The sequence below is a fragment of the Lethenteron reissneri genome, chromosome 38, assembly GCF_015708825.2.
Source record: "Lethenteron reissneri isolate LAM-NWPU_2019-01 chromosome 38, ASM1570882v1, whole genome shotgun sequence".
Taxonomy (NCBI): Eukaryota; Metazoa; Chordata; class Hyperoartia; order Petromyzontiformes; family Petromyzontidae; genus Lethenteron; species Lethenteron reissneri.
In genome coordinates this window covers 8,180,486-8,205,839 of record NC_083816.1, presented here as the reverse complement: position 1 = coordinate 8,205,839, position 25,354 = coordinate 8,180,486, and the positions used below count along the sequence as shown (strand labels likewise).

General features: G+C 44.3%; 1 protein-coding gene across 2 annotated transcripts; it reads right to left on the bottom strand.

Annotated features, from left to right (window-relative positions):
- Positions 1-471: 471 nt before the first annotated feature.
- KLHL12 (kelch like family member 12) lies at positions 472-25,354 on the bottom strand. Of its 2 annotated transcripts, none has more exons than XM_061566902.1 (12): positions 25,140-25,354; positions 21,313-21,534; positions 19,016-19,178; positions 17,793-18,010; positions 13,718-13,867; positions 12,803-12,917; positions 9,554-9,660; positions 8,780-8,975; positions 6,189-6,347; positions 4,683-4,781; positions 2,468-2,654; positions 472-1,542 (listed from the first exon to the last, which is right to left on the bottom strand). In XM_061566902.1, exons 1-12 carry the CDS (start codon positions 25,152-25,154, stop codon positions 1,416-1,418), a joined length of 1,758 nt encoding a protein of 585 aa, XP_061422886.1. In that variant the 5' UTR covers positions 25,155-25,354; the 3' UTR covers positions 472-1,415. The 2 variants fall into 2 exon arrangements, with proteins under 2 accessions (XP_061422886.1, XP_061422887.1); XM_061566903.1 differs by having other exon boundaries at positions 19,016-19,169.

Here is a 25,354-nt window from a genome sequence, read left to right as displayed (position 1 = left end):
AAATTACAATGGCTATTGTTTTATTTTATCCGAGGTGATCCTCTGCCACGCAACAATGCATTGGAAAGTCTGTTCTCCAATGTCCAGTGTTTTCAGAACACAAATTGAATATAACACAATGTATTAGGGATTTTTTTATATATCGCAGATGCAAACTGTATATAACGCGACTGAATGAAAATCTAACGTCGCGCGAGTAGGCATAATCGGTTGTACGGCTGCCTTTGAGCAGCATCACAAGGCACCTCAGTCTTTGGTCAGCCTGCATATGCAACGGACGTGTTATCGCCGACTGCTTTACCCCGTTTTATATAATATATTATAACGCGATTTTTCCATAACATGGTGTTCTTCAGGAGCGCAACTACCGCGTAATAGAACAGACTGTTCTTGCAATGTGCCCTGTCCCCTACTGCGACTGTTACACACCTCTTACCAATCTCTCCACGCATAAAACAGAAACAAAGGCCACTTGTTATTTACCTTTATTTACACGTTCACAGCCATGTTTTCCCCGCCACAGTGGCTTTTATTTACACAACACAGGTGGCTTGTGTCTTTAAAATAAAATCAACACGTTCAATAAGTAAATTCATACACCAGTTCGCTAAACTACAGCTTATAAATGGGGGCAAAAAAACCCTGCACAATGCATCTCCATTTGCAGCACTGAAACACACTTCTTCAAACGTGGTTAAACTTTAAAGCACGCAAGTGTGTGGTTTATAAAAGTCTGTTATTTCAGGCTACCTCTCCATTTTACTTAGTCCTGATATTGCACTTGCTTGGCTAAACATACTTGAGACTACCTTCAAAGACTTGGCAACGTATCCGTCCAGTGACAGTGAAATGATTAGCTTTGCAACTCATCTTACAGTATGGTAACAATAGGGCTGTTAAGACAACACTGATAAGAAAAAATGTAATTACTTTATATTATTCCGCTCATTTACACAGTAAAACGTCACCCAGTCTCAATTCTTTCTCAGGAGGGCCCTGCCAAGTTTTCGCAGTAGACGCCAATAACTGCGATTTATATAATACAATGGGCCTACTCTTACAATCAACGATATGGGGATCTTTAACGTAAACTGTGAAAACGGCAAGTATTTCTACGGTTGATACACCCGTACTTTTAATCAGGGGGACCTGCTGGATTCGAACCGTGACCCCTTCTGCAACACAAACGGCGAACGTGCTCGCGCTACGCCGTGTGTCCCCCCCCCCCCCCAAATTTGGATTGACGCACATCGGATCGTTTAAACGCTGACTTGTACATGGTTGGCAGCATCGCTGTGATATTCCTATTAGTCTTGCGAACACTGCTGCGTCAGGAACCCTGTTGAAATGTGATATGCACCAGCCCCCCCACGCACACACACGCACGCACGCACACACACATACACGCGCAACGGCTATTTCTCACGCAGGACACAGACGCCAGCGTCACAACGCTGGGTCCCCATGGAGGACACCACCTCCCAGGTGTCGATGATGGGGTCGTAGCACTCGATGCTGCTTAGCAGCGAGTTTCCATCGTAACTGCCGTGAAAAGTGGAAAGAGGTGTCAGCAACGTCTGGGTTTACAAATAAAAAATACCAATGCATACAAATTCATGTAGATCTTTTTTTTTATGGAAACGCAATTTGAAATGGTCATTGATGTAGGGCACACAAATTTATATCGTAAATATTTGGAAGAGCCCATTGTGATTAATTTCCTACAATATTTTGAAACAAATACCTGTGACCAAAGTTCCATAGGGAGAGTTACTTGTATTTTTATTTGGGGGTATTTTTTGTTACATTACATATACATCTCAATCCAATGCTGGATGAGGGTATTCCTCAGCCATGTGAGTCATAGGGATTATGTGACCATACTTCACTAAACTGGTCAGTGTAGGTTGATGAGGAGGCAGGGTGGGGGTGGGTACAGACAGAACTAGTTCAGATATCACTCCCCACTTAGGTCAACCATGGCCAAGCTGAGGTCGCCAGGTTGAGGGCACAGTGCACTAACCACTCTAGTGACCGGTCAAAATAAAAGGTTACTTGCTCTTGCCAAAGCTGGCGGAAGGACAACCACTAGCGGAGGGGGGGGGGGAGTGTGTCAAGAGCCCTCCTCAAGAAGGTATTTTTCGGCCTACTCTTCCACAATGGGCTGGGCAGACATTTTACAAAGAAGTGGGCATACCCCACTCTTTGCGCCACCACACGCGGACATGCCGATCGACTCAGTGCCCTGTACCCATTTACACTGCGCATTGTTTTCAACGGTCGTGCCGCGAGATCGATTCGGGGACCTCTGGATACGCGCTAACAATTTCAGCACGGCAGCATCCACCGGTCAAAGTTTGCACAATTCTTACACGGATAATACTTTCTTCACAGCGCGCTGTAGTGAAGCAATTTCCAAAAACGCAAAAAGGTTCGTGCCGTAAGCAGCGCGCGTGCGCGTCATCACCCGGCGATGGCGTAAAGGCGTCCGCGCAGCACGGCAGCGCCCACGTAGCAGCGCGGCGTGGTCATGCTCGTGATGCTGCTCCACGTGTCCGTGCGGATGTTGTACGACTCGACGGAGGCGAGGTGCGCGGCGCCGTCAAACCCCCCCACCACGTACACGTGGTCGTTCAGCAGTGCCACGCCAGCGCCTGCGTCGTCGCACACCGCCAGGCGGGGGGGGGAGGGTGGGTGTCATTCGCGTAGCTTTTGTAAAAATAAAAAAGCAATGGTTAAATCAGGAGCGAAATGTGACGAGCTGTTCCATAAATGGCGAAATCGATGTGGGTTAATTTTAGGGGTGGGGTGCCCGGGTATATCCGTTTTATGAACAAAACCACATTAATTCTGCTAAGATCAAATTTAGCCCATCTAGAACTGGTCATGTTGTTTCTATCGATTTTTATATTATTATAAATATATTTTTGGTTAGAAAAAACACCACACTAAAGTCCCAAACAAATCCTATGCTACAGTACTTACTGCAACATACAGTACTAAACCCTGACTGCCAAGAGCAGGACACTTATGCTCGGTGTGGAGACACCACATAACGAGTATTACTTTGAACCTTTGGAGATTTTTACATTTCAGGAGTGATATTTTATATTTTTTTCCGATTAACATGGTAATGCAACTCTATTTTTATTATTTTATTTAAAATAGAAAATCTAATTTTAGGGATCCCCCCCCAAACTCCCCGTTATACGCAAATAATATCCTCAGGAAACACTATCTGGCCATGTTATTGAGGACAGACCGTGCTTGGGAAGTGTTCAAGGAACACACATAACCTAAAAAAACTAGTATCTTTAATCTCATAGCTACACATAGGATGTGTTACTAGGCAGTGCAATGTGATTTGAAGCTTCATTAACAATAGACTTTGGCAGTTATGGTCACGTATGACACTTTGGCACTTTAGTGATGTCATGCATATGCATTTCAATGCAACATCAATGCCTTCACATCCCTAGAGTCCTCTGGTAGCACATGTTCTATTAATGTATGTTGTTTCTCTCATTAATGACTGTCATAACTCTTGTTTGGTGTTTGGGTTGCATCAACCTTAAGAATTCCATCTTGTCTTCTTGGTTCTTTCGGTCAAGTCACGTAGAAGGGAAGTAATAAAATAATAAAAATAAAACATAATAAAATAATTCTCACGACTTTACCGAAAGAACCAAGAAGATGAATCCCTGCAGTCACGAAAGCTTTAAATCGAAATTCCATCTTGGTTACGAGGCCACTTAGGAAACCATATTGCATCAATTTACATCAATTGTTTGAGTTCAGTCCCAGATCCTACATATTTAAAATTGGATATTTTTTTGGTGGACAAACTGAATACAAAGCGACATTGAAAGACAACTCGTCACTTACTCTAATTCTTATTTTGGTGGCCATTTCCTGTTAACATCTTACCGTGTCGTGGGAATTCTGACATTGATTTCGTCAAAGCTGTTGATGCCAAAACATCTTGCCAAAACTTTCTACCTTCTGCCAGATCCCGCAGTGCTGCACAGTGACCTCCAAGATGTAATCTAATAATACCCCCATCACCTCATCTTAGGTCTTCCTCCCGGTCACCCCACACTCATGGAGACAACTCCACTGCCTAACTCAATAACCGACTCTCCACCATCTTGCACACATGCTCTATCCATAGAAAATGTGTTTCACCTAATTATAACTAGAACACTAACCAGCCATGTTACGTTCTCTTCTGGACTTACTCATAATTTCCTGTCTTGCCGTGAAATTCCTAGCATCTATCTCGGAAAATCAGTGCTCAAACAGCAACTTATTTTGAACTTCTAAGTTAGAGTCCAGCTCTCATGACCCATATTCACTCTGGATTTACACAGTTGAATAATACTCATTGTGACCTCACCACAAATCGCTCACCTGAACATGCGGAGACCCCACTCCATACCTGCCCCGGTAACCTACCCCCCACCAACCCTGCACACGTCCTACCCAAAGAGGAAACGAGATGCCCCTGCATTCGCCACAATGTTTTAAACACCATTGTTGAATCCAGCTACGCGGCCAATAACCACTGTGCTTTATTTATAGAGTGAATTTTTGTCATCGCGACCTCGCCGTACGTCGCACCCCACGTGCGAGTGTCATGGGAAAGCGGCGCTGGCATCGCTCCCACTGTGTTGCGTGCTCACCCGAGCGCTTCGTGGACATGGGGGAGACGTGCGACCAGTGGCCTGTGTGCGGGTCGAATCTCTCCACCGAGTTGAGGATGTTGATGCCGTCGTACCCTCCTGTTGCATCGTGCATGCACACACACACACACACACCCCGCATTCCACATTAGCGGGCTGTTGGAAGCTTATGCCAGATGTAAATGTGTAAAGCCTTATTGCGAAATAAATTATGTAAACAAGAGGAAGGTAACGATCCATCCATTAAAATGGAGTCGCACGATTGTGACACTTGAACTGCATCGAGTGTGGAGGAATCATTTATATGAGTTACGGAAATTGTAGATAAATACCCTCTGACCATATCATCCAGAATCTGCCCGATTTATTCAGATCTCAGAAACTAAGAAAGATTGAGCCTGGATAGCACTTTGAAGGGTGACTACCAAGCATAAATCAGGTGTTGTAGGCTGCGGGGCTACGTCGTAGACAGCAGAGGGCATTGCAGCAAAATCCATTGCTATACTGTACAAACGTCCCACATCTATGCCCCACGCCTTCACCAAACCACCGACCAGCATGGTGAAGTATGTTTAACACGTAGGCTTTCGCGACCAATATTATTCATAATATAGGTTTTTGGGTCAGATCGCGTTATTTATAAATGTGTCGTAACCCTCCACCACCCGACACGGCCAAACAGTAAAAAATGTGTCACGTTTTTCAAAGGCTAAAAATGCGAATTATTTTGTCCTTTGAAAAACGGACACATTTTTTACTGTTTGGCCGTGTCGGGTGGTGGAGGGTTACGACACATTTATAAATAACGCAATCTGACCCAAAAACCTATATAATGAATGGTGAAGTATGGTCAACGAAGTCACATCCCACACAGCATTGGGAGCTCCTCATCCAGCAGTAGATTGACAAGGGCTGTACATGTGCATTAACACACGTAAGCAATATGCACGTAAAGTCATATTAAAATTTTGTATCACGTGCAGGATATGTGAATTGAATTTGCGTAAAATAATCATGTTTCACATTTGGAAATTATACATCAATATAATCCTGCAGACAATGGAAAGACTGACAGACCAAATGAGACAAGATAAGACAATACCAACAAGACAGTACAAATTAGTAAAACAAAAATTACAGCTTGTTTTATTCAACGTGTAACCTTAAGTCATGACAATTCGTATCACAAACAACAATAATTCATTATGTGCCTAATACACAAACCGTAATATTCTACAACATCCAGCTCATAAGCAATAGCCACGTTCCATATGGAAAACTTACCATCATGAGGGACTTAAACAGTGCAGGTATAAGTAAGCCTTTGGTACATTTCATTGTAGCGCGGCAAGAAATTCGAAGCGAAAGGCACCTTTTTTTAAAGGCCTCGTAAGTGAGGGATGCCTCAAGTAATCAAGAGATTGAATTCAAAGTGGAGACAGAAGGATGATAATTGCAACGAAGGCTGCTTTTGTGGTCACTACGCCTTCCCGACTCAACACCGACCTACGCAGAAGATGACGCCGTTGGCGACAACCAAGCCGGCGCCCTCACGTGCCGTGGCCATGTCTCCCAGCATGCTCCACTGGTCGATGTTGGGGTCGTACCGTTCCATGCTTGTGTGCCGCCGGCTGCCGTCGAACCCGCCTGCCACGTATATCATGTCTGCCCGCAGTCGCACAAGACGAACACGCATGGGGGGGGAAAACATTTAGAAATGCTTTCCAACCAAGGTTGAGAGCGTTTGATGCATTATAGCTGTCCGTCCGGCCATCCCTCCGTTCGTAATGGGGGGCGGGGGGGGTGTTGTAACTCTCTTCAAGATGATCCAAAATGAATTAAGCTTTTGTTGCGTTGTTATTAGGGACTCACCTGAAAAAAAGGCACCAAATCTAAGGGATTTTTTTTGTATGAAAACAAATATTTTTGGAGATGCAAACCTATTTGCAAATATGCAAAACTGAATTTTGCCAGCATATCTCATAGGGCTATCGTTTTGTAAATACGTCTGAGGACAAAACGTATGTTGGGGAGCGTTACATTTTCAAAGCATTTTCATGACTTGTTTAAATGAAGTTTGCTTGATTCCAAAGGCAATGACAGTAATCATCCTTGGCCATATCATTATATAGGACTGCCTTTATTTTGAAAAGAGAAAAAGGCCCAAACATGAAAAAGCCTCTAAAACACCGCTATCCTTTTTTAAAGTTACACAGAAGATTCTTAATGATAAAACTCTTTTTGCTAAAATGTTACACCTACACATCAACATACGTCACATTATTTCCACCAAATTGTCAAAATGCCTACTTTAAATTGCCAAACAATAATATATGGAAGACTACACGCTGGCTCCAGATCCTCATTTGGCATGGTTTTGGAAATCCACCGGAGGTTTTACAACTATTATTATTATCTTCTTGGTTCTTTCAGTAGTCACGTAGAAGGGAAATAATAAAATAATAAAAATAAAACACCATACAATTATTTTATTATATTATATTATTATGTTTTATTTTTTTTATTTCATTACTTCTCTTCTACGTGACTTTACCGAAAGAACCAAGAAGATGAATCCCTGCAGTCACGAAAGCTTTAAATCGAAAAATATTATTATTATTTTACCATCACAAGCCCTCCAGGTTTTTCCCAATGGAAACCAGGGGTACAAAGAGCTGTAAAGGCAAATTAGCGCTCCACAGGCATAGTCCCATGTTAATACAATCGGATAACGAGCAAATATGTTGATAAGCGCGATAGTCTCGACAGCAGTGCTGGCCAGGTTGTCATTCCTTTTTGCACAGCAACAAATAAATGGCTCTTAATTTATTTCTTAAAGGTCACTCTGCAATAGATCAGTTTGGTTTGAAATTTGACAATGATCACTGCGCAATTATGTGCAAGGGTGAGTTAATGTGTCTATATCTTAGCTAGAACCAAAGCCAAAAGAATTAAGATTGCAGAAGCAAAATACATTTATCAAACCCAAGTGATGTGACAACAAGTGTCTTTCCGTGCACATCTAATGGAGAGTGGTGGTACAGTGAGTTGTGAAAGTGCTCCCTCCAGCCAGCAACCTGGGTCTGATTACCGGTAATGAATACGTCAGTGGTGTCCGAACATATCCTGGGACTCTTAATCGGTCAACTCAGCATTAACGAAGCACTCATTAATGCTGTACTCATCAGCGCAAAGATAAACAAAGGTCTCTGGACGTGGTGCTAGCCACCCCACCTCAATGACCACGGACATGCCACAACAATTCCAGGGCATGGACTGCCAATAATCGGTATCGGAAATGGCTTCTACAACATCGTCCATTGTGAAGCACTTCGTTTGCCCAAATTTGGAAATCTGATCGCTGCTCCCAATCACAGAGGGTCCCATGACTACCAATGGTTGTGTGCTCTGTAAAAACCCAGAAAAGTTCAAAACACATTGTTTTCAGACAAACTCTGTTTTCATTGGCTAAGGAGACTTCAGTAAGTCTATACCAGTGGGTCGGAAACCAAAATAGCAAGAGCAGCCTTTTTTTTTATTCGGTAATAAAGTCAATATTTCAAGAGCCGCAATGCATGTGAATAACATCACAAAGTGGTACTTAAAAGAGCCGCAAGCGGCTCAGGAGCCGCAGGGTGCCGTCCCCTGGTCTTTACCATCGCAGTAATAAGTCGTCATAGTTGCTCTCGGTAAACAAGTTGCTCGCGACAATTCTTGGTAATGATTGCATTCATTTGTCCCTTTTTCTTCCCTCCATTCTCTGGAGGTAGCCATTTACAAAGTAAACCTTTTTTTTACAATCACTTATACACAATGCCCATCGTGCGAGCTCAACACATGTCATGAATACATCAGAGGTTGAGCGGTGTCCGAACCTGTACAGGCCCTCTTCTGTGTCAACTAAACTTTGAATGAGTACCTACTGCAGTGACCCAAGAGTCGTGGTGCCGGCCAGGCAACTTAACACGTTCAGAAATCACGGTTGGACGCATGACGGCCTTAACAGCACTTGTGCGGACAGCACACGAGGATGAACGGTGGAAGGAACTTCTCTGCATTTTGTCTCATTGCAACGCGTCTCATTGGCCCCCCCGTACCTCCGAGAGTCGTCGCCCCGGCCAGGCCGCGGCGCACGTTCATCGGCGCCACAGAGTACCAGACGCCGTCCTCATCCGCCCCGTAGTCCAGGCACTCCACTGAGCTGAGGCGCGAGCGCCCATCATATCCGCCCATCACGTACACGCGCTCGTTCAGGGACACCGTCGCCACGTAGCGCCGCTTGCGCGTGATGCTCTGAGGGCAGGCAGCAGAGGGGGATTAGCTCGAGCAAAGTAAGCAGGCATAAGCAGTGCGTTGCCTTACCATTGTGAAGGGCCAATTTAGGCCCTTGGGAAGCAGGAGTTTGCAGCACAGTGGAAGCTGTGCTTTTGGATAAATCATCAGGTCATGGTGCGTTATGTCAATGAATCATCATACAAACGGTGTTAGACCAGAGGACGCCTCTGGTCGAAAGAAAGCTGTCTCTGGTGTGGACCAATCAGTTTCAAAGACAATGCATATATTATCAGAGTATGTTCTTTTTGTTTGCAGACATGATTCCTTGTAAAAGATTTCAGTTTGGTGTTTTAAAATCTTAACACATTTTTTTGGTTGCCAGAAAAAAGGGGAAACCCTATTCTCATATTGTGATTCTAGTTTAGCAGCGAATTGGTTTAAACGGTTAGTTCATTTGTATTAGCACTGCAGAATGAGTGAAAATACATTGAAAAAATCCCCGTGACCCGAACGTTGTGGGAAGGCCCTCATCCAGCAGTGGATTAACGAAAAGGGCTGTACACGTACGTGCACCAGACCTGACAAGGAGCACTCACGGGCAGAAGACTCCAGTCTTGCGATTTAGGGTCGTATTTTTCCACCACGTCAATGGGAGACTGCTGGCTCCCAAAGCCCCCGATCACAAGCAGCACCTCGTTAGCCCCTGCGAGACCAGGCATCGGAAGCACTCTGTGTTAGTAAACACCAAAACGTCTGGAACGATGGCGTCTGTTATTATTGTTGTTGACATTGTAAGGATTAATTAGATATAAAATTTCGATTTAAAGCTTTCGTGACTGCAGGGATTTATCTTCTTGGTTCTTTCGGTAAAGTCACGTAGAAGGGAAATAATAAAATAATAAAAATAAAACATTATAAAATAATTTTCACGATGTTTCGGCCACAACGCAAGCAGCCGTCTTCAGGTGAAAAACATATCTGTCGAGAAGACGGCCACAACGCAAGCAGCCGTCTGTCGAAAAGACAGTGTCTTCTCGACAGACCTGTTTTTCACCTGAGGACGGCTGCTTGCGTTGTGGCCGAAACGTCGTGAGAATTATTTTATTATGTTTTATTTTTATTATTTTATTATTTCCCTTCTACGTGACTTTACCGAAGGAACCAAAAAGATAGATATAAAATATTCAGCTGTGTACAAAACAACCGTTTTTAAATAAGCTAAACATCACTTTTCATTCCCCTCTATAAGATCTGTGCAACAAAATTGTCCCATCAGGCACATAAAGATTAAATGCATTATCAAGTATCATTTGATACTTATAATCGCATGTGACATGCATCTAATTATGTCATAATTATTCAGTTTACGGGGTTATTTGACCAGATTTCAAATTGTCATTTGTTTTTTACAGAAAAATAATAATGGATTTCGCTGCCCTCTATAGCTCACCATGTGGCCCCACAGCCGAATGACAAACGTGTGCATGGTGGCCAACCATCTATGCAGGCTCCTACCTGCTTAGCTTCAAATATCTGACAAGATTGGGCACATTCTTGATGATTTGGTCATGCAAGTGTCACGAACATTAAAAAAAAACAAATAAAACCGATGACTCTCAGTCTTATTGTGCCCAGCATGAAGGAATGTCAACGCAATCTCAGCTCTCCTTTAGTCAGCCAAACGTATGCGTGTGTCAGCCACAGCCGCACTTACACAATGTGCCAAAACACGCGGCTCGTCTCCATGGGCTCGATGCCAACTAAACTCTCAGCACTACCATGGAAAAGCAGCCTGTGTCTGTTCAAGATGTTTTTGTTTGAGAAATATTTAAATAAAGAAAAACAGTTGCGTTAAAAGTTATCAAGAGCCAAGATCAATGCCACAAGCACTCCACACCCATGAAAAACATTGCCTTTCAACTCCAGTTTGGCACTTCATGGTACAGTGCAGGAGCAGTTGAGTCATTCTCATTGTGCATTTTATCAAGCAAATACATTTTTAAATATATCTTTTTGGGGGGGGGGGGGGGGTTTATCAACATCTGTGCTAAGAACAATATTATTTCATGTTACTGGCTTTTAGGCAAACAAAAATGTATTTCCCATCATACGACTGTCAGGTAATCACTAGTCTAATTACTGAATGCATAAATATAACATCACGGGCAATTTGCTGAATATCCTACAACAGGTCAACCAAACATTACACACGTATGTGGTTGTGCTGAATAACTTTCTCATTGCATGTCTACCTATTAAGTAATCAGAGCTGGGAACTGAGCAAATTCTGTTGAAGACAAAATTTGTAGGCAAGTCAAGAGTGACTTTGCGGAGACCATAAACTCACTAGGGTTAAAACCCCAGTTTTATGTTAGGTAACGTCCCAGGATTACAGCGGCAAAGTTAGTGTGCAAGCAGTGAAAATTCACCAGGGCCCATTGACCAGAGGTGCCAGGGTATGAAGAGGGGAAGAAATTGGATAGGGGCCCCCATCTAATTTCTTTGACCAGGATGGGCTCATGTCAAACACGCTTTACCACTACAGGATTCTAAACCAAGGGCTTGGCGGAGCTGGCTTAAGCTAAGTTAAAATGGCGCAACTTTCCTTGGCGTACATTCTGTTAGGTTTTTTTTGTATAGTTGTGCAGAACCCTATACTGAATACGACAAGTAAGTTCCCTTTAATTTTGCAATACTGTTACACAATACCGTGCCATTATAGTCAATCACCGCCCCATTGTGTTAAGAGCGACAGGCCTGGACAGTCAGCCCCCTAAGGAGCTCAATAACACAAAGAAGATATCTAAGAATACAAATATGCCCACGTGGGAAATGAAAAAAGAGTGAGTTTAGCATGTTAAATTAGTAAATGTGTGAAGAACTAAAGTGAGCATGACATGCACCTTCATAGACATCAATTCTGTTCTCCTAGTAAGCATATTAATCCTGTTGTATATTAATATTCGTGTTCAATATGTGCTTCCTGTTTGCATTGACAACTCATTTGACCTTATGCAGCCAATCACAGATATGTTGCGAATTCAATAGGTTGCATGGTTAAGGCCAGCCATGCAATGATGTTTCTAAAAAATTGCAGTTCATAATAAACTGAGAAACGTTGACAAAAAACATCTTTGTCATCAACAACGCTGGAAAAATTAGTTGCACCACTAAAATGATCCTCTAGTCCTCTGACCTACCAGCAGAGTATTATTCAAATTCAGCAGGCATCCCGAGTTAAGATCATTATTAAGTAAACGGATGCCATTTCCAATGCATTCACACTTTGCAACAGAAACATGTTGTTAACACTTAACAACCATATAACAATAGGTTTTACCCTTTCTGGCAAAAAAACAGGTGTCAGGATGTTAAAACACAAAACAGAATCCTTATTCAAGGAATCCTGTCTGCATTAACCACACGTACTTGTGGTGAACATGCAAACAAAAAACATGCTCTAATAATATATGCATTGTCCTTGAAACTGATCGGTCCACACCAGAGACAACTTTCTTTAGTCTCAGTGTGAGACCAGAGAATGCCAAACGGCGAACAGCACAAAGACAATGCACTCAGGGCATCAGGGCATTTACAGCTCGGGGTGAACAGCTACAATATGGGACAGAGCATGTTTTTTATTTACATGTTCACCACAAGTACGTGTGGTTAATGCAGACAGGATTCCTGACACCTGTTTTATTGCAAGAAAGGGTAAAACCTATTGTCATATTTAATACTGGCAGCTGCTCACCCCGACTTAACAACCAACTGTTGGTAAAAAAAAAACAACTGTTGGTAAATGTGTGTTTGTGTGATGTTGTTGTTGTTGTTTTACAACCGACCCAGCCGGGGCTTTGTTCGTGGGCCCTGCATCTGTGCTCGGATCTCCGGCCGCAAGTGGAACTTCTTTGCTTCGTCTACGAGGTCTCTGCACTCCAGGCTCTTGTGAACGAGCGGCTGGAAACGAACACAAATGGCAGTGAAATTGTGGACGAGTTACGAGAAAGTGCAGAAGTAAACGTGAACATATACAGCCCCATTTGTCAATTCATTGACCATACCGCATCGCGATGGTCAGCACAGGTTGGTGAAAGTGTCGGACATTGACATGGCGGCATACAAGTACAACAGAAACATTTACTTTGCCCTCTGCCAGCTGGTGCATAGCACGGCCCAGTGGCTGCCTATAACAGCCTTACGTGCATTGGTGATCAACCTTTCAGGCTCAACCATGTCCGGCTTCCGATATCGGACGAGATCAGACGCATTCAGCTTGATTTGGTCAAATGAAGCATTAAGTAAATGCAATGGATATCCACGCTGTCAAAAGTCCTGGAATGCATTTTTCTGTTTTATCACGCAATTCATAGTCACGTATTCAAGGGGTAAATTTAACATTGGCTAAAGTACACAATGTCACCCAAATTCCTTTCATCATCACTTTTTATTCATCAACACATCGTACGTGAAACCAAAGAGTCTGTGGATATGGTACAAGGTGGAGCAAAAGGAGGTATAACCAAACAGTACTTCATTACATTTACCCACGTGATTACCTAGTTGGACCATGTGGTCACATACAGCATTCTCCGATTGAATAACCATAAAGCTGGCCAATAATACTGTGTCGGCCAATACAATTCAACAAAAATTTAATTGGGTTCATGTATGTACCGTACGCAACCAACCGTGCAAATCGGAGGTGCGGGGGACGGACAACAAACTAAACACTGTTAACGACGGGGCAGTTTCCCCACCTCGGTGTCGATGACGTCGGTGATGAAGCGAGGCGTGAGCAGTGGCATGCGCACATACTGCAGCAGCTCGGGCAGGAAGCGGCTGCGCACCGGCTCGTCGTACTTCACCCAGTTTATCACCGCCTCAAACACCGGCTCCTCCGAGTCCACCTGTCGAGCACAAACACACACGACAACCCAGTCCGTTGAAGTTTGAGATAGAGAGGATGCACAGAGATCATCCCCCTGGCTGCCGTTGCCAAAACGGGGGCCCCCCCCAAAAGGGAACAATGCACCCAAGAGGATGACCACAGTGGAGCGATGAGACCAGCCGAAGTGTGAGAGTGCGATTCACCTCGGCAATCGCAAGACAATAAAGAACGATGAAATTAAGGAGAGGCCTTCATCTAGCAGTGGAGAGGTAACAGATAACGATGAATTTCATAGGATGTGCCACACCAACCAAATAACCACATACTACATGGCTCTAGGACAGTGGTTCTTAACCTGGGATGCACGCAGCCCCTGGGGGTGCGAGATGCAGCACGAAAGTATAACTACTTTGTTTCATCCAACCTATGTATGTATTAACATTATACATTTTTTAACTATTGGGAACCAAAGGGGCGCATGGCTGCAGTAATGGTTAAGAACCACTGCTCTTGGATAAGTGTGGAAATGGCGGCACTTGACTTTGACGTTGTTCTCCATCCAGTGGACAAACAAGGAATTGTATGGCTCGGATATTTTTTTTTAATGATTAATTCATCGGCCAGTCGGCCTTTGCGATGACAGAAATTCCAGTCGCACGTCTAACAAGGACACTTTAAATGTCTTTACATACAGCAAGGTCTCTCACATATAACTTGATGTTGCTGCTGATGCGCAATGTATGAATCTCGTGATCATCAGCCATGGTCAATCCACTGCTGGATAAAGGTATCTGCAAGCCGCCACAACCTGACACAATCCTGCAATGTAACAATCTGCCTAGCACCTCCAGATGAACTGATTTCATCGTTACATCTCTATGGTCCGTCCTCTCAGACGCATTTCATTCCTTGGGGTGCATGTGTACATAGCGATGGTGAGAACAAGCTGTCCTGTCTTTCCCAATTATTATTAGCACCCGCCTGCTCTTTACCCTGACATCACAGTTGGTGGCTCCAGAGCGACCCGTAAAATATTCCTTGACCCCGGGACACCACATAAAAAAGTCACCTCTCGCTACAACTGTGGCTACGGAGTAGTCATCTGCTCCAGGTAGGCCTCGGCAAGGTAAGGTAAAAGTTAAAAGGTAAAAACGAGCCTACCTTTACCCTACCTTTAACCTTACCACAATACAATCACTCTACCCTACCTTTTACCCTTTAGCACAGCGGTCGGGAACCTATGGCTCGCGAGCCATATATGGCTCTTCCGGTGACGGCATATGGCTCCCAGACAATTTTGAGTTGAAAAAAATAAAAATAAAAAAAATCAGTTTAGAACTGATTTTAAAATACTTGTGATATTGCTTAATAATATTTGTGTCATTTAAAAGTAAACAGAAATTAGTTTTGAAGATAAATTTCACGGGTCACGCCTGCACGAAGCTCAACCTCACCACGTACGAACCAGACTACAAGGCCAACAGCAAAACCATGCAGCACCAGAAGTCGCATTAAAAGTAAGACATATTTAATTTATTATACGTTAAAAATACTATATGGCTCTTAATGAAATATATTTAGAAATATTTGGCTTTTATGGCTCTCCCAGTCAAAAAGGTTCCCGACCCCTGCTTTAGCAGGTAAGGTAAAAGGTAAAAAGCAACGAGCCTACCTTTACCCTACCTTTTACCCTTACCCCATACATATTACCCGATTACAGAGTAATTACTGGGGTACTACTGTAGTGACATAGAACGGTCACTACTGTGTCGGCCCGTACGAGGGCTGGGGGCCCCAAGGGGGTGCCTGGGGGGTCACGTGGTGGAGGGATCCGGACCTTCCCAGAGGTGGGGGAAGGGAGGCGTGGCCTGGGAAGGGAGGCGTGGCCTGGGCGGAGCCGGCCACGCCAGAGACGAGATATAAGCGTGGTGTGAACGCAGAGCAAGGCTGTTGTACTTGGACTCCGAAGAGTGAAGACACCATTGGTCGTCAAGTCCCGAGTCGTCGTCCTGGGCCAGGCAGGCCGTTGCCTGCCTGGTCCAGTCTGTGTCGCGTTCCAGAGTGTTAGTGAGTTGAGGAAGGTGGTCACCTTCCTCTGCTGTCAAGGCTGGGCGCCTTGACAGCTTATATATATGCTCCAAGCTCGTGTGCTGTTTCATTCAGACTCTGTCGCCTCGACGGACCTGGTTTTCACCTGAGGACGGCTGCTTGCGTTGTGGCCGAAACGTCGTGAAAATTAAATTTCGATTTAAAGCTTTCGTGACTGCAGGGATTCATCTTCTTGGTTCTTTCGGTAAAGTCACGTAGAAGGGAAGTAATAAAATAATAAAAAATAAAACATAATAAAACAATTCTCACGACGTTTCGGCCACAACGCAAGCAGCCGTCCTCAGGTGAAAACCAGGTCCGTCGAGGCGACAGAGTCTGAATGAAACAGCACACGAGCTTGGAGCATATATATAAGCTGGGCGCATTGACAAAGGAATTTGCATATCAAAAGGAATTTAGCATATTTATGGGAAATGCAGGAATGTGATTAGTACTGCATATGCATGTGCATTATGCAGGATTAACAGCATCAAAGGGAGCTGCAGTTACTGCTGCTGCAGCAGTTGCTGCTGCTGCTGCAGTTTCTGCTGCTGCTGCAGATGCTGCTGCAGTTGCTGCTGCTGCTGCACTTGCTGCTGCTGCTGCACTTGCTGCTGCTGCTGCACTTGCTGCTGCTGCTGCAGTTGCTGCCTTATCCATTTTAATATAACACTATGTATTATTCTACCCACCCTAATGTGTATCATACTGCTATATGTTTACTGTACAATTACGACACCATACATTACTCTGCACACTGCACCATGCCAGTGAGTGGAACGTGGTCTGAAAGTCACCGTAAACGTGAACACAATCAGTTAAGATCCGAAATGGTTTATTACGTCCTTCCAATGATTGCTAAGCCAGAATCCATCTTCTCGGTTGAAATTGTCTCTGTGTTTGTATATGTGGATCGCCTCATGAACGAATCTCTCATGATAGCCAGATGGCTTGCAGAGAACCTCTGTCTTGGAGAAGTCAATGTCATGTGAGCCCACTGAATTGTAACAGTGATCTGCCACGGCTGAGGTGTTTGTCCTACCGTGTTTCAGGTCTGCCTTATGTTCACGGATGCGGTCCGAGACATGTCGTTTGGTTTCTCCAATGTAACTGCTACCACAGAGGCAACTTAGTTTGTAGACGCCAGGGTACTGTATGTCTGGAACCACATCTTTTACAGACGGGACCAGATCACGGATTTTATGTACTGTGTTGAATCGGACCTGGATCTTGTGTTTAATCAGGATTTTGGAGATCTTTTTTGTGACCCCAGCAATGTAGGGTAAGGTGATGGTCGTGAAAATTATTTTATTGTTTTATTTTTATTATTTAATTACTTCCCTTCAACATGACTTTACCGAAAGAACCAAGAAGATGAATCCCTGCAGTCACGAAAGCTTTAAATCGAAATTATTATTTATGTTATGTTTTGGCTTGGTTCTAATTGTCCACACTCAACTAAGGTTGGCTGTAATTGGCCACGGTCCCTTACGTTATGGCAAGCTTCGGGGCCACTTCCTGGAGTCGTGGAGTTCTGCCATTATTAGTACATTAATAAAAGCATGTTTTTAAAAAAGTTTTTTATATTACTTATTAAATGGAGGCCATGGACTGCGCCACGGAGCTTTTAGCGGTAAACAAGGTACCGTATTTACCGGGTAATAATTCACAGCTACCTTAACCCTTCCGAGTAATTCTTCCGAGCTACCTTTACCCTACCCTTTACCTTACCCCTTGGCATGTCAACACCTTTACCCTTTTACCCGGTAAAAAGGGTAAATTACCTTACCTTGCTGAGGCCTATCTCCAGGCTCGCCACGACCCGGGAAAATATTCATCATTGTCGTCGTCATCACCTGTATCTCGTCGCACTTGATGAGCTTCTGCACCTCGGGCTGGGGCAGCAGGCGGAACTCTTCGTTGTACACAACGTCGGGAAAGTGCTTGAGGCTGAAGAGCTCGGCCGCCTGCTGCAGATCCATGCAGCTGTGAGCCTCGGCAAACTCACGGATGCCGAGGCAGTTGGAAGGGTCCAGCTGGCTCTCCAGGAACTCGCAGCATGCCTGCTTCACGCCTGCGACGATGTGCGAGCGGTGCAGCGCAACAGTGGTGGGCGAGAGAAAATGTAATCGGTATTTATTGATTATAGAATACTTGTATGTACGTAGAACTTCTTTCGCAACGTACGTAGCCAACCGTGCTAAGCAGAGGTGCGGGAAAGGACAACATAATACAAAATGCAGTTCTAAAGAAATTAGTTTTCACTTCACGTGAATCAAGGTGTCTCAGAAAATTTAACTTAAACTAAACCATTTTTATTTTACCAAGCAAGGTCCAGAAGAGATAAAAAGCTCTTTTTCAGAAGCAACCTGGCCACAAATTATATCCCAATGAAGTGGCTCATTATGTGGAAATTTATAGCAGCCAAATACTCTAAAAGCATGTTTCCAAATGTGGAGGGAAAAAAAATCGGAGGAAGCAGAGAAAAACCCACGCGACCATGGGGAGAACATACAAACTCCAAATATACAGGCATTAGGATCGGGATGGAACTTAAGACCTCCTGCATACCAGGCAAGGTAATTAACACATCTTGCCAATAATGTATTGAATGAGACATTTATGTTAAAATAACAAAGGGAGGACGGAGAGAAAAACTACTATGTGGTCAAACGAGAAAAAGTGACTAATTGAACATCAACCGAGGAGATGGAGCGATAAATTTCATTCACATGCAGGTGCTATCTAGATTATTACATCACAGGATTGTGAGAGGTGGTGCCAACTTTGGACAGGCCTTCATCCAGAAGTAGATTGATCATGATACGATGAAAGGAAATTCATCGGAGGTATAAAAATTATTTCTACCTCAGAGATGTACCAATGTGATTGGCTGGTGTGCAGGTCCTGGGGTGGGGATTGGTGCATCGCTGGACTGAAAGATTGGAGCAACTTTGGGAAGGCCTTTATCCAGCAGTGGATTGATCATGGCCAATGCTGACAATGACGCAGGAAAAAACCAGTGACATTGAGAGAATCGTATATATTTCCAAGTGAAATTGATAATATAATAATTCACCCTTTAACTGTAGGAGGCAGGCAGCCGGGAGCAGCTCCTGAACATTCTCCACCGTCACGTGAACAGTCTCCGTGTAGACAAAGTCCAGCAGAATTTCCATGGTGGCAGCTGTCAACCCTTGCAGGTCCACACAAGGTTTGTCCTTCTCCGACAGCTGACAAACATACAGAGGACATGGCACAATTTTGGATTTGAAAATCTGCACATATTTATCACAACTCCCAAGTGTTTAAACGGTCGGCCAGAATAGATGTACACATCACACACTGAATCTGAAGTTTTTATATGGATATAATAAATTCACAGCATTTTTCAATTCACCAGTGGCTTAAGGCCTACCCCCATGCCGTGCCGGTCACAGCTGTCCATACTTCACTGTGCCGGTCATTGAGAATTGGTAAACACGAGGAAGGACCCAAGACAAGTTCAGATATCACTCAGCACTAATGTTAGCCATGGCCAGAATAGAAACCAAGTCGCAGAGTTCACAGCACAGCGTGTTAAGAACTCTGTCAGTACTTCACTTACACTTATTGACAAATTCACATCCCCAAATAATCTAAATCCACAGCATATTCAAGTAAAAAAAAGGATTCGTTCAAATAAACTTCAATGCACATATCGATGAACTTATATGTACAGCATTTCAGATGTTGCTTGTACAGGCATTAATATAATTGTATCACGCTTTTTTATTTATTAGCATTTTATAAAACAACAACATAGGCCCATAACGCTCTAGATGACAACAAAAACCGGACAGGGACAAACTCGGCGCCCTCAGACCCGACCAGTCTCTATATAAGTTGGGGGAATTGAACCGAGGATGTAGGAAGGGGGGTAAACATCAATCCCCTCTTTCACACAAGGTAATCGCAGATGGTAAGGTAAAGAAGGGGTGGGGGTACATTCAACTTGTGGAGGGGTAGTCCCAGGCTTGCCGGGAAAGGAGGTGAGGGGGCCCAGGGGGAATTTGATCTCTCTTAACCAGGCCCAGCACGAACTCCACTCAGATAGCCTTACCAGTAGAGCTGTTGTGTGGGTCACCATAGTAGTGATAACCCGCTAAGCAGAATAAACTTGTGGCCTTGAGGGACATTTGGTGGTGCGGGGGCCATCCCAGCATCCTGCCCTCCCCTGACGCCAGCCCTGCTCTTAGAACTATTGTTATCGCTTCATCGCTCACAACTACCATGGCCGTGAAATTCATGTCTCGATAAAGGCACCAATGTCAAGAAATCGCTCTATCAGATTGACTATTTCCTTTCATCCGTGCAGTGTTCAAATGAAATGATGCAGAACACAACATTTCCCTTCCTCCTCCTTTCCTCACACTGCACAAACTGTGGACTTTCCCCCCTTCCTGTAACCTCATTCAACACAATACATGTACGAGTTATTATCTGCTATACTATCAGCAGTTGTCAGTTTCTGGTAGCTGCACATTATAGGACATTTGTTCTTTGCTTAGAAACTGCAATTATATAAATGTAATCCAGAATAGCATTGATACAATCATTCGAAGAGCTTATTTAATGGACATTGCACTGCACTGTCTCTGACGAAATCATGCAGAATGCGCCAAATCTTTTCAGGTCTCAAGAGCTAGGTAGGCTTGAGCATGGTTAGTGCTTGAAATGGTGGCCATGCACCATGCATGGCAGGTCGCCAAAATTACAGTAAAACCTTGGATTGCGAGTAACTTGGTCTGCGAGTGTTTTGCAAGACGAGCAACATTTTTAAATTAATATTAATTTGATAAACGAGCGAGGTCTTGCAGCACGAGTAGTACGTGTATACGCTTTGTCTGCTGAGCATCACGTGATCACAACTGATAGACGAGTGCTTTGGATTACAAACACGTTTCCGGAACGAATTATGATCGCAATCCAAGGTTTTACTGTAGTTGGTGGGCGGCAGTGGGCAGTGAGGAAAATATATAATATTGCTCAACTATTTTCTAGGATCTCTGGTTCCCACCTACGCTAACTCGCGTTGACGAGCTCTGCACAGGCTGGTAAAACAACCACCACAAACCGAAGAGCCATGAGGATGCCCTCATCCAGTAGTGGATTGACGAAAGGCACTGCACACAACAAAAACCGTCATTCACCACAAAGTGGCGGTGACGCCGCCACACCACTTGTGCCAGGCTAGGTGCCCTTTGAGGTCACGTGAAACGTCCAAGGCAGGCGGTCACGGAACAGCCCCAGATGCCACAGGTTGCCTGACTGAGATGACTGGCAGATGCACAAACTGTGCGCCCAGCTAACACTGTACACATTTTCACAAGGTACCTCATTGGTGAACATGGCGCAGAAGTAGTCGCTGCAGGCGGCGAGGACGATCCGGTGAGCAGGGAAATCCATCTCGTCAACGCGGAGCGTCACGTCGCACAGTGTGTTGCTCTTGCGCAGTGCGTTCATGGCGTTCAAGATGGACTTGGCGTGCGAGTTGGTCATGATGTCTCGTGGGGCGATGCCGCCCGTCTTGCAGGTCGGCGGCTCTCCTTCACCAACCTGTGAGCAGGAAATTAGTTCAGAGGTGGCCGAAACATTTTTTTTATGTTTTACTATATTTGAAATCATTTGGCGAGAGACAATTCACGCATGTTATCTTGATGTGGTCTGATACTGTTTTTGCTGTTGTTTTGATGCCTTGCCCAAGATTGGAATTTGGTGTACTTATGAAATTTGAACTTATATACTTTATCGAATTCATTTATTTCATTTATAGTGATTTGCTTACCTTTCCCATACCTTGCACTCCTTTAGTTTTTTGTATCGTTTGTTATTATAACTTTCCGACCAACTACAACTGAACATCTGTGAAAAAGTGCTTCAAAGCTCATCGGATTTCTCCACGATAAATAAAGCTTCCGATCATACTTAGACGTGTATGCAAATTTAGACATACAGTATAAACGACACGGGTGGAGTTCTATGAACAGAAACACCTGAGTTTCATTCCCTACCACAGCTAACATCAATGGCGAGTAATATTCGAATCGGTCCTGGCCTCCCCCTTCACCAACCTGCACTGACCAGTGTTTTGATGTTTGATCAAACAGCCCATATGACCAATGTGATGTGTGCAGGCACCAGTCATTTGAAATAGGGCTGTACATATTGACATGTGCCTGTGACCAAATCACCCAGAATGCAGCCGATCCCTACAGATGTCATAAGTTGCACCTGGACAGTGCTCAAAACGGTGACCACCCTGCGTACCAGGTGTTATAGGCTTGCAGGGCTATGTGATGGGCATCAAGTGGCAGAACAGATCACCAATTACCTATTGTTGTACTGTATTTCTATGTTTGAATCTATATGCTTCCCGTCATCAAACCACACAGGCTTGCTTGGTGAAGTATGACAAAAATTACCCCCACGAATGGCACGAGGTGAGAAGTTCCCTACCCAGCATTGTATTGACGTCGGCTTGTACCAATATTTAAAATCCATATTTATTACCCAACAGTCAAATGAAGAGGCATTTTAAAGGACATTTAAAAAAAAACTCAAGCGCCACATACTTAAAATTATACTGTGTACTGAAATCTTTAAGTTAAATATGCTCTCCCATTTTCATCACAGTATTTACATCATTTCCAGATGTTTATATATGCAAGCTACAACGTTTTAAAATGGCAATACCATTCATACTTGAGTGCAAACTTGCACATCGCGGAAATGGGGACAAGGTGGATCTCAGGGTTTACAAGACTTGATTGGGTGCATAATGAAGAGACGTGGAAGAAGACAAGAATACGACCCATCTCAGGCAAGCTCAAAGTCGGCTCGGATGGCGAGAGGGCACGTTGGAAGGAAAAACAGAGGAACAGTCACTCGTGCGAAAAAATGTCATAAGTATGGACTCAGCAGGGCTGAGAACGAGAGGCAAGCCTAGAAAGAGTCGGTTTTGGAGTGGTGAATCAGGCTAAGGAGGAATGCGGAGTGGACATGGAGATGGCCCAGGCCTGATATGAGCGGTGGTGGACCAGGATGGCAGGGCCTCAAAAGTAGGGAAAGTAACAACATAAATGTACTGTAGTTCACATTGTGATCCTGGAGAAATTAATAAACATAGGACCATAATGTGATTCACCAAACACAAGCGGAAAAGAGGTTTAACGTTTCATAACAATAATGATTAGTCGAAAACTTTTAGTCATTACCCCGATTATAAGAGGTCCAATTGTGACCTCTGTTGAAATGGTGGAACGAAATCAGCTCTTGTGCAGATGCTAGATTGTTACATTACAGGCCTCTGAAAGATACTGATGGCATGAAGGCCTTCATTAATCATATGAGGGGCAACTGCCAGCTTGATAAAACGTCGGACATATATTTGACCGAGCTTGTAATTCTCAAATTGAGAAACTATGTAAAAAAAAGTCCACTTAAAAGTGTTTCTTGGCTATATGTTAAAGTCCCACATGTTTTCAAGTTGGGCATCACCGTGTCTCTAAAATATGGTTAAGTGTCCCACGTAGTTCAGCTCAAAAGCCCATTAAGCAAATTTCAGAGAAAGTTCATGTCACGTGTATTTGCTCTATAAAAGTATACCCTACTGTAATACTTAATGTAATATACAGTCATATAACAGGACCCTGCGGGGTGGGCTGGTAGGAATAATACTTAGTACCGGTACAGAGATATCGACCGGGTATAGAGGAGTTAAAGAAAAAATTACTGTATTCTAGTGTAACATTAATTAAAAGTGTTTGTTTTGACAAGAAACGCTGTGAGATTTAAAGACTCGTAGTCTTTCATTTCCAACACCACCCTCAACACCACCCCTCCCACGGACGGACGGACGGACACATTAATCTATTGGTGGTCTGGTCCACTTCGTTCCTACCAGTATTAATCCACTTAAATTCAGGCCTGCCAATTGCCAGCACCAACTGGCGTAAATTATAATTAAAACCTCTATTATTCTATCTTAACTTGACCAAACATCCCGATATATGACCTTCCTGGAAGTGTTCAGACTCGACTCTCGTGGTTAAATAAATGCTTTCATCAATAAACATTAAAAAATATTACTAAACTTGGCGTTGACCTGTCTCTTTACTGTATCGACTGGTAAAGCCCCCTTTTGTCACCCAAGGACGAGTGTTTGCCCAGACCGTGCGGGTGGGTCGTGGGGGGGTTTTAACCATATTTGACCATACTTCACCAACGGTGGTGAGTGCGGGTTGAAGGCGGGGAGCATAGACGTGGGATGAGAGTACAATATAACAATTTAAGATTCTGCAACGACCCTCTGCTGCCCACGTATTTGTCTTACTACAAGAGGCATTTAATTCCTTTCCACAAACATGTGGGTTGTTATCCTTGCCGCAAACACCGTGCGTGGTCTAACAAAAGCACACGCAATCACGTGGATATCTCCCTAAGAGGTATATTATCGCATTACGTTCAACCACGAAATTTACTTATAACAAGTATAAAAATAACACGCCCAATAATAACCATCATGCTCCTTAACAACACACGCAGCCACGTGGCGGGGTTCGGTATTGCGTCTCAGGCACAATCACCAACCCATTCCCATCGTGACTACCGTCACCTGCTTTCTCTGGGAAACATTAGCAATGCATCTTAATAACTCATAGACATTTAGCAAATCCACTGCTGGATGACCGGGGCCTATCCCCTCCCCCACGTGGATCTTAGGGGTTATTTAACCATACTTCACCACGTTAGGTCAGGGCGAGGCTGGTGAAGGGGAGTCCATCTATGAAATTATGAGATATCTCTGCCCAAAGACGTTAACCGGCGGCCGAGATGGAATAGACCCGTGGTCTCCACGTCCATAGCGCAGTGCGCTAACCGCTGCACCACCGCTCTACTAAACATACAAAAAACCCGAACAAATCGCGCGTGTTGCTAAGAGGCGACATTGGTAAATGTTACAACATCGCAGCGACGGCGAGAGACGGTGATGGCGATGGAATACAGCCGTGAGGAGTGGAGAGGAGGGGGGGGGGTGGCCCTCATCCAGCAGTGTGGCACAGCCACAGCTGACGAATTCCGACAACGACGACGGACGATCATGATGGTAGCGGTAAAGAAACTTTACCGCCACCCACAACGATGGACTGTTTGACATTTACCGTGGCCTCTGCCATCGTCGAGGCCGCTGCTTGACGTCTCAGCACAACCCCATGAGGAGAAGGCAGGAGGCAGGAGGTGGTGGTGGTCGATGGGTCAAGGCCCTCTCCTCTCGGCGGCCCACGGCCCTACTGGGAGGGGGGGCCGAAGCGATCCCCAGATTCCAAGTGGCCGCCACGGGATCCGGATCCCTGTAATGCGGAATGGAGTCGGCAGA